General features: G+C 46.9%; 1 protein-coding gene across 1 annotated transcript in view; it reads right to left on the bottom strand.

Moving 5' to 3' along the window:
- Positions 1–513: 513 nt before the first annotated feature.
- LOC119375405 (ALK tyrosine kinase receptor) overlaps positions 514–10,821 on the bottom strand; it is an 81,089-nt gene continuing 70,781 nt past the window's right edge. Inside the window, exon 16 of the mRNA XM_049411257.1 lies at positions 514–6,487. Coding sequence (XP_049267214.1) covers positions 6,188–6,487 — 300 coding nt within the window. The 3' untranslated portion in view covers positions 514–6,187. The remainder of the gene's footprint in view (positions 6,488–10,821) is intronic.

Here is a 10,821-nt window from a genome sequence, read left to right as displayed (position 1 = left end):
TTAGAGGTGGTTGCTTCGTAAATGATGACACGCCATTCTGAAGACTTCGTTTTACATGTTTGATTTCTTACTGCTTTTTGTTGGGTCGCAATATTTAAGTGCATCATGTGCCGTGTAACAGTATGGTGCTTGTGCAGGCGGTCGAAGCCATTTAATTTTTGTTTAATCTCCGAAGAACCTTCATTCGTGGAAGAAATTATTTCTCAAAAAAAAAAAAAAAGAAAGAAAGAAAGAAGAGAGCTAGATACATCTTCTTTTTGCCTAATGCCGCAGAGACATACTCGGGTTATTTTGTTTCCTGTGATTAAACTTTCAGCATGCATTCCTCCTACAAAATTATAATAAGCGATTTTTACCCAGCATCATACAAACACATGATCATTGACTAAGAAAAGCTCACACCGAGGAACGTGACCTCGCATTGGGCGCCACCACGGCTTACACTAAATGTGCGATGTGATATATATATATATATATATATATATATATATATATATATATATATATATATATATATATATATATATACATACACAGTGCGGCAGTGCGGACTTTCACGTGTACGCACAAGTAAGAGCTTATCGTCGCGCGTAGGTCCCCAGCCTTAGATCTGACGACGCACCCTCCCTGAACCATGTGACACTCTTACGCGATCGGGTGCATACACTTAGGGGGCGACTCTCACCCAATCACAGGTATTCATGCCACTTTCTCAAATGCGCGTTCTGTATGTATGTATGTATGTATGTATGTATGTATGTATGTATGTATGTATGTATGTATGTATGTATGTATGTATGTATGTATGTATGTATGTATGTATGTATGTATGTATGTATGTATGTATGTATTACAAGCACGAGACATGAGCAGTTGGCACACTACACGTACAAGTACATAGATCTCACCGGAATAGATAATCTCAAAGATAAAGGGTATTTGACTTTCACCATGCGCAGCAGGGCGTCGGCATTCACAGACACTATGCTGGACTTTGCACGTACGTACATGAAAACAGTGGCCACGCCGTAACAGCAACGAAATAAGTGAGCAGGGGTCGACAACGAACGATTCGCCATACAAAGTCTCGAGCACGATCACAACGATGATGAAAGCACGAAGAAGCGTATATCTAACACAAGCCTAACTACAGCGAATGCTGCACAAAAAGAGATGTTCGCGTTCCTCTCTCTGCTCGCCGCTCAGTTGATCGTAATGCATCACTGGATCAAGTGACGCTGTGCACAGTTCTACACTACTTTAGATTGGCACCGTTTGCTTTCAGATAAAAATACCGCCCAGGAACGTAAGGTCGTATTTAGTATATAACAGGGACTGAAGGTCTTTTGCTCGGCATAAAAACGGAAAGCCACTTGTGGCCACATGTGACGTCTGATCTACACAAACAAATGGACGAGAAGCCTGCGAATCGCATGACATCTTTGGAGAGAGCCTAAACCGAATAGAACATTATGCATTCGATACCACCCATATGTATTGATATATCGGCAGCATACAAGGGATCCGGAAGTCGCATGCCTTACTTTGTACAACTGTCTACACATTACAGCGTTGCACTCCATTTACGTAATGGGTAATCGTGACTTCACTTTGACACCATTACAGTGTTCCTGGGCACACTTTTTTGATCCTGTGGTCATTCTAAATTCATTGAAAAAGGAAACAGCGCGGACAGCATATGGCGAATCGAATCGAAACACCTGTTAGCACCCGGTAGCAAATAAAGGTCAGATCTCAGCACCCTGTGGATGAGGACTCTGCGAAACTTGCGCCGCAACTTTGATCACGCTGCACACGGTCCATGAGCTTAGTCAAGGATCCCGTGTTGAGACAGGTATTGTAGCCTGTCCGGCTTGTGTGTCAAGGTATTCATGAGTGTCGTAATGGTGCAGGAGGCAAAATGATTGGCAGAAAAAAAAACACAGTACCACGATCGCAGTGGGTTCAACATCACCTCTCACTATACAGGGTACACGTTATCGGTGTTTCGTCGTTTACAAAACGACTGAAACTGGTGACTAGATGTCAAGGTAGTTAAGATAGTCACTAAACGAGAGAGGCGCGGTAAGACACGCGCAACAAATTTGGCACCGAGTTCACATAGCGTAAAGGTCGTGTTATAGCTCGGTGAGCTTACCGAACGCTTTGGTGACTAGACCACGTGCACCAAACGCTTCGTACGCACGGGTAAAGTGAACAGACGTGGGCCCTTCACCTACTGTATAATAACAGCATGATTCAGCAATGTCGGGAAGTGGCGAATGGACGACTCAGTGAACAGTACAACGAGGCTTAAGACGACACGACAGTACACTCGTGTACAGCCGTTGTGATTGTTGTGATCTTAGAAAAGAAGGGCCTTAGCCTCGCTATCAAAGCGAGCTACCGCTCCGCCCACAGCACCTCTCTTTAGGGAACAAAGTTGATCACAGCAAAATTTGAAGTGAAAATGTCGTGCTTTCTCGTCTTGCGACGAACAGCTTGTGGTACAAGAGTTCATTCTCGACATCTAATCCACGACATCGTTAATACTATGGTTATCATAAAGAAATTTCGGTGTTCATCGGCTCGTCGAATTTTAAGAAGCTTATAAAACGTCTCAATTATAGTAACCAAGTAAACTTACTCAAGTATGGATAAGAAATGGCGCCCCATTTGACCACATTGCGAAGGGTACTTGGAGTCATAAACACCCACAGCGCTGCCATAACGAGTAATATCGAACATAACCAGATTGCGAATCGTCTGGATATTGGAAAGCGACAGTTTTTCACGCTTTCAGTTTATATTAGGCGTGTGGTCGATACTCGACAAACATGCAAACGACTTTGAAACGAGACCCGTAGGGTGCGTTGACGTTCAAACAAAATTTGATGTCAGCCTCAAAACCTATTCTGTGCGTATAATTATAGAACGAGGTGGAATTTGACGCACGTGCCATGCACACAAACAAAGCCGACACTGGCTGAATTCAGCGAGGGCCCGTCGACGGGATTTGTTCTTCTTGGACATTGTTGGAGGAAATAAGTGTACGCACAACGGCATTCTGATTTGATCTCGCTTCAACTTTACCCACTGCATATTGGACGTGTAAAGTGCCGTGACAACGTTTCCAGTAACACGCGTGTATCCGTATATGACTAGAACAGGAACTTTGGTTGATAAACCGTTAACCGATTCCCCTTCAATATCTAGTGTCTCCTGTTATGTAACAAAGCAGACCGAAAAATAGCAAGAAAAGAACACAAACTGACGACAGGTGAACGGAAGCTGTTTATGTTTACACATTAATTTCCAACTGCAGTTTACATTCATATTTACTGGGCCGGTTACCTCGGCGCATGAATGCAACGGTTCGCAGACTTACTCTAACAACAAGCTTGTGCGAAGCTGCTTCCTGCATCATAAAGAAGTTCGTGGAAGCTGGGAATACCAAACCTCGATTCTACAAAGACGGGATGGTTTCGTAAACACATCAAGGATGTCCCGACTTCGCTTGTTGGGCTCGTGTTGTGACGACGTACAAGAACAAACTACCACAAAACAATACAACTCCACAACTGAAACGTCAAAGATGGGAGTGAAATTCTCCTACTGGGCGTTTTCCTAACATTCTAAACCTAGTGGAAGGTTCTCATGACGGCTTTCGCGGTCACACATGACTAGTACATCGTCATGCTTTATTTTTAAAGCGCGCACGAGTTGAAGATCAGGTACTAAAATTTTCTTTCCGTTCCACCAACTGACTAACGCAATATAACGAATCAAGAAGCTCGAGTGATCTGATAACGCTTGAAAGCAGGGAACACAGCACCCTACCCTTTCTCCCTATGTTATTACGGGGATAGCGATGTTGAGCATAATAATGCTCTGATTCACTCCCGGGCACCCGTAAAAGTAAGTACGGTAACGGGTAACAACCTTATCGCAGCACCTTCGGACAAGGTGAAACGATGTGGAATAAGCTTCGGTTGGCTGCAATCGTCACAACTGACGTAACGCCTTGACGTCACCCCTCGACGTAAAATATGTGAAAAATAATTAAAACATTACGTAGAAAGTCCTGAGATCATAAAATGGCACCTCACTGCGAACAGCTTTTGCTGGGCAGTAAGCGAAACTAACATTGCTCGCGTCGTCCGTGAGAACGGGAGAAATGCAAGGTAGCCAGGCTGGAACATGCGATTTTGGGACGCAATGAGGTAACAACCACAAGCGCGAATCACTTTTGTTCGTTGGTTAACCGCGAACGAAAGAAAAATTGTAACTATGCAGGGTGAGATCCATCTCCTGAACAGTCGCTATCGTAAAACAGCCGTGTGACGGCCCTGTTGACGTAGCGTCAGTCTTAGCTCTATAACAAGCAAAGACTGAGAAGCCTGCATGAGGCTATAGGACTGTCTAGCCGAAGGGTCGAGTTCACAGAACTGTTTTCACGATTGGGTCAATCACAAGAACCAGGAGTTACAAGAACAGTGACTAACAAACAGAAGAACCCCCTAAGCGCCTGAATTTATTTAAAAAATAAAGGACATATTGTCTAGGAACAAGACCCCTGCATCGGGGCGAACAATGCGACACAGTTGCGAGCAGTCCAGTCTCATCTTCGAACCCTGTCAACCCTGGCGAAACCCTGGCGAAAGCTGGCAACAAGTGCAGCCCATGGTTTATCCAATGTCCCGAAACAACGCGTTCCCGACGTGCATCCACCCTACCAACCTACGACGAGCGGGTGCATTCGAATGAAGGACCCCAGCGCGGCACACACGCTACGGACTCTGCTCATTGGACTCTGTTACGGACTCTGCAAACAGGCCAAACGCGTACACCCTGCCAGTCCCGCCATTTTTTAGTCCTTCCTCTCAACACCACAACAGTCTAGAGGTCGTGTTCCTCTAAATTGAAGTGTAGGAAACATCTAGTGATCAATTCAACCCGGCTGCCCACCGAGTAGTTGAGGAATCCCCGAAATCAAGTCTTATTCATGCTTTCGCGGATGTCGTCGCCTTGCACGGGTTATCATAGTGTCACTGCCATGCATACACTCCAGAAGATTTTGAAGTGCATACGCTTCCGAAAGCAGCACAACTACGACTTCTTTCCGACATCGGGCATCTTGAGATATCTGTTCACTACACCACGGGAAAGGGAAGTACACATACAACGATGAACATTGACCATATTTGCTCTAGTCGTGAAGGAGAAATGACATGTAAATATGCACCGACTTGACTTTGATGTGCATTTGGCCCGCATTATAAAATAAAGGTCTTGCTTCACCTTTCTCCTGCCTCGTGTCTCTTGCCCGAGCTCGGGTCTGAGGACCGCCTTCCGAGCTGCAACGAGGAACTCGTAGGCATTGCTGTTCGGGCAGAGCTAACACGCAAAGTGTGCACACGCACTGACAAGCCCTGCGCCTTCTTTTTCATACACAGCAATTCTCTTTAGCGATTGCTAGCGAGGTCAAAGGCGAACGAATGCCTGTTGTGACCCTCCCTGACGGTCTTCGTGAATAACGCCTGCTATCACAAGCACCAAAACTATGGACAAAACTCGCGCCGATCAGGCATGTCTATGAATCAAAAGCGCGGGAGATTAAAAACCTGACCGACCTCAGGATCAAACAGGTCTTTCGCTCGCACGCATCGTGATTGCGTGGCCCAAGCTATCGCTCATTATTCTGTTCCTGGCTTCTTCACACGTCGTGGTCCTGTCGACATCCGAGTCATCGCCTTCAGACCCAGTGACGAAAACAAAAATTTGACACAGTCAACAGTAACGGGTAACGTCTAGTCCTCCTACTGCTCTCCCCAGAAACCTTTCCAAGAAGATAAACTATTCACACCAGAGCTCCGCGGAACATGACAAGCGGACCTGTCTACAGCATCCCCGGTTGACTTCCCCCATATACTTTGCGAAGTTTCACAACGCCGAAGAAGTAACCCGTGCTCTTTTTGCAACGTGACGAGCCGACTAGAAGGACACGTCGTAACGACGCCAGTCTTTTTCACCTGTGCCGTGTCAAGAAAGGGAGGCAATTTTTTCGACGAGCGCCGCCTACATGTCCCTCATGATCAAAGAGGAAGCGGCGAAAGGCGTGCCAGGTCAACTACCTATCCTGCACGTCTTTCGCGTTTCCTTTGTTGGTCTTCCGGGATCGCGGCCACTAACAGTTGAGCGCTACGTTGGAGTACGGCTGCTGCAAGGGCGCCCGGATGGGCAGCTCGTCGGGCGGCGTTGTGGTGAAACTTGTCTCCCACGTCGTCGGTTTCTCGGGTGGCGCGGGGGCCTTGACGCTCGGCTGGTTGCCATTTCCGCCCAGCAATTTGTCCATGGAGTCGAGCGAGGAGGAGGCCGACTGGAGTTCGGTTCGTTCCGTGCTCAGGGAGTAGTTTGACGACGGCATGGGGATGAGGTAGTCCTCCGAGCCCGGAGACTGGACCTCGGATCTCTCGGACCGGTAGACCTGCGCGAAAGGCACGCTTGTGAGATGTATACAGTGTGGGCAATGACGCCTGACTATGGGCATGAGGGCGCGGCAGACTTTGCATTAAGAACTTGCCATTACGCCCGTGGACACCAGGAAAATCTTTGATGAAGCACGTGCATTCACTGTTAAAATAGTTACTAGTACTAAATACTTAAGTGCTACTTTCGTATATCGAGCACAACATCAAGCATGTAACAACTACTTCTGTCCACTATAATGTCCAAGATGCAGTTTTACATAACGCGTAATAAGTTCCGCGCTAATATGTACACACTTGCATTGTTTTAATAATGCCGCACCAGCGACGAGCCCAGGATACGGTAGTTTCTAATATCGACGAGAATCAACGAGATCAGCTATACCACAATCAGCTTCACACTGGCTTTCTGGACCTATGATCGCACAGATAACACTCATATTGTGTATGCGTCTCTAAGCAAACAGCGTAGCTGAAGGCGCTCGCGCACGAGTGCGCTTCCTGCGCTTGGGCGTCATGAAGGAAATTTCGTTACATCTCGCCTATATTAGGCGCTACCATGTCCAGGTGCCAACGCCCACGCGATATTAAGAAATTGCAAGGGTGTACATGGTTCGCGAAGGAAAATAAGTGATGTTATAGTATAATGTTGTTATACAATCTTTAATGGCTATAATTTTTGCTCCAAGGAACTATCATGGTGCTGCCAGACAATGGGATCGCAAGTCAGCTGGAGCGATATTGTGACGGCTAAATTAGGAAGTTCTGTGGTTGACGTTTACACGACACGACATTATACTAATCGGTTTGGGGAAGCAGTTCTCAAGAGTTCCATTTGACATCTCTTTGACACAGCTCAGCAATAGAAAATTGATCGAAAGGTTTTCTTGTCAGGTCATGAACTTCTGCATCAAGGACCTAGCGTAGATCGTGTTCCATGTTCTAACAGACATGAATAACAATATGGAGCCCGGTATAGCCCATACATTACCGAGAACGTCTATTCTAAGTTCACCAACTGAGTGCACTGTCTGTATAAATCTACGCGCTTCGTTTGTAAACAGAAAAAAAGCGCATCCCCTGTCCGCCTGCAATCGCCGACACCGAATGAACGGAATCATGAAATAAAAAAAAACGCCAGGCCTGCGCGGAAAGCGCAGCACAGTCACAGCGAAAGCTAGAAGAGGGGTATTTCTAGAGTCCGTTATAACCTCTCTTGTGGCTACTAATAGAAGTGCACTAAGAACGTACCCACTACACCACAAATCATAATTTTTGTAAAGTTCTGAAGCTCCCACCACGATATTATACGTCATTCTGCGGAGGAGCGCAATACCATCGATCTGTAAGGCATTATGTGCACTTTGTTGATGCGACGGCTGATGAGGATGAACAATTATAGCTGAGCCCTTTGTAATAGGTTGGACGCTTTACACGATCCCTAGTTACGCAATTCGCATTGTGTCACGCCTGGTCGTTATTTAACTCTCCCACCATGCTTTACAACATACGTTAACGTGAGAGAGAGACAGAGGGACTTCACTTTATTCAGACCCTGAGGAAATAGATAATGGGAGTTTTACGGGCCTCCTTGGCAACCAATAGAAGTTCACTTGCGAAAAACCCACTACGCTATAAATCATCATAATTTTTGTGAAGCAGGGAAGCAGCCACTGTGCAATTTTTCGTCATTTTGCGAAGAACCGTGGTACTCGCTAAACACCTGTAAGGCATTATGCGCACTTTATTGATGCTGTGGCTGATGACGATTAAGAATTATGACAGAGCTCTTTGTAATGGGCTGGAAGCATTCAACAACCCACTTTGTGCGCAATTCGCATTCTGTGACGCCTGCTTACAAAATTCGCTTTGTGCGACGCCTGGTTGTTATTTTACTCCTCTACCACGCTACATTACAAATGTTAATGTGGTTCCTTCCGGACATGAAGCCTGTATAGGGTCTTTTAACACGAAAGTGTTTTATGCCGGGGTCCACCAAGTACATCCGTCAGGGATATGACGTTGATAAAATGGGCGCCAACGGGCGAGAAAGAAAAAAATCCCCCGCTGGGAATCGAACCCACGATCTAGCAGAGCGACGGCAAGCGGCCGACGCCCTACCGACTAAGCTAACTCGGCAGATGCTCACACACTCTCTTTCGCACGGTGTTCTCTGTTGGCAGTGTAAGTAGGCGGCGCGGAGCGGGGCGGTGCCGCCGTCTGTGAGAGGTGAAAAGAAGTAATGCTTCACGATCGACATTTACTAGCGCTTACTCCGAGATTGCGTGCGATATCGGAGGTCATGGTTACAGCGTCTCGATACCAGCGAGGTACACTGCCCATGCTGGCGTCGCCGAGGCACCCTTGACGCACTTACGTTGGTTACGTTCTTTCTTTGCCTTTCGCTTCATGTTAGCGTGCGTCAGCTCATCGGAGTAGTGCAGCTTCCACATGCACCAACGGGATTTCTCCGCCGCCGACTGCTTCGATTGCGAGAGCACCAACAAAACTGCTGCAATACGCGTTGCAGAAAGGACGCGATTTCGACGGGCGAATGTCGCGCCTTGGTGGAGCGAGACTAGCGCCTGCGAGAGAGAGCACAGCGGGACGCACGCGTTTGCGGCTCAGGCTACGAACCTCTACCTCCCGTGTTGCTGAAGCGCAGTGTGTGGTAGTGTATGCATGAGCGCAGGCGTCGGTCATCCATTGCTAGAAAGCACACACCGTGCCGTTTCTCTCCCTAATTGACGACGCTTTGAAGAAGTGCATACCGGGTACCAATGTTGATTATGAGCTTTTTGATATCATCCTTACGCTTTATTCACTATTTCCTGTGTCCAAATATATGTTCGCAACGTCAGCTACCACAACCATGATCATGGGCGTTAGTCGTCGCGATTGAGACATGCCGTCAACGTGGGTGCATCCACGTCAAAACGGTGCTGTAGCTGCCAAACACGAATAGACACTGTACAAGCTCTCATATATCACTACGCAATAAGCAATACTTCTGTGAAGACACGTTTCACTTTCGTGTTATACCGATTCCTATGAAGGAGGGATCAGCCATGTTTTTTGCAAAACAGTTTCAAGCGCCGGCATGGCTCTTAGGTAGAATACTGGGCTCTCAGGCAGAGGACCCAGGTTCGAACCTCCTTCCATCCTGGCAAGTTTTTCTTATTTTGTTTTTTCTTTCTTATTTCGCGCGATAGTGGTTATGGACACCGGCGGCGGCGGACAACTACGGCGTCAAAAACGGCTTTTGTTGTGATCTCACAACAGCTTTCGCTGTAATAATTTGTGATCCAAATGGGCAGGTTCTTTTTCCTTCTGTCGATAACTCAGCCTGCCATCTTTACTAACTCACAAACCTTAGTTTGCACTAACTAGCCTTAGTGAAAAGCTTGACGAGTACAGGCTTTTTCTTGGTGCTCACGGCAAGACGACCGTGTAGCCCTTATGAACATGGTTCCTGCGTTCGTGCATCATACGTTCCCAAACAATTCATTTTCAACAGGCGAAGACACACGACGCCGACAGGACGACTATATAGCTTACGAAGACCTACACCAATGCGGATGGCAGACTTGCGAAGACACCTAGGCAAATAAAGAACACTTGCGCTTCATTTTCAAACTTTGCGTTTATCTAGTGCGGTGATGGCAACTGCTGACTCTTGTGATGTAACGCCCGCCGTTGTATCGCAGGGGCAAACTAGTGATTTTATAGTGGTGGGTGCGCGGTAAAGTTTGACAATCTGCTTATTTTTTTCACGTGCACATAAAGTGACGAGAATGATAGGTGTAACCTTAAAAGACAAGAAGATAGCAGAGCGGGTCACGAAATAAACGGGTGGTAAGGACATCTCAGTGGAAATCAAGAAGAAGAAATAGGCATGGGCAGGGCATGTAGCACTAAGGCAAGTTACTCGCAATGACCAGTAACCGAGTGGATTCCAAGAGAAGGCAAGCGCGGGGGGAGGGGGCAGAAGGGCAGAAAGTTATGTGGGCAGATGAGATTAAGAAGCTTACGGGTGTAATGTGGCCGCAGCAAGCGTATGACCGAGCTAATCGGCAAAACGTGAAAGAGGCCTTTGCCCTCATTGGGGGCAACGGCCTCTTTCACGTTTCGCCGACTACGATGATCAAGAGGATGATGAAACCAACGAGAGTTAATTCTTGTGAGCCCTCTTCCCTTCCTTCTAGCTGCGGCTGAAGCGGCGGAAAACCATGCACGGAACATCAGGCATATTAGTCATGATTTCACTTGACACTGAAACATCGAAGGCTGCTCCGACGAAGACAGGTCCTCTTGTTGAAACCTTGACTCCAGC

The sequence above is a fragment of the Rhipicephalus sanguineus genome, chromosome 11 (assembly GCF_013339695.2).
Source record: "Rhipicephalus sanguineus isolate Rsan-2018 chromosome 11, BIME_Rsan_1.4, whole genome shotgun sequence".
Taxonomy (NCBI): Eukaryota; Metazoa; Arthropoda; class Arachnida; order Ixodida; family Ixodidae; genus Rhipicephalus; species Rhipicephalus sanguineus.
Note: the sequence above shows the minus strand (reverse complement) of the source record. Positions and strands in the feature narration are given on the sequence as shown.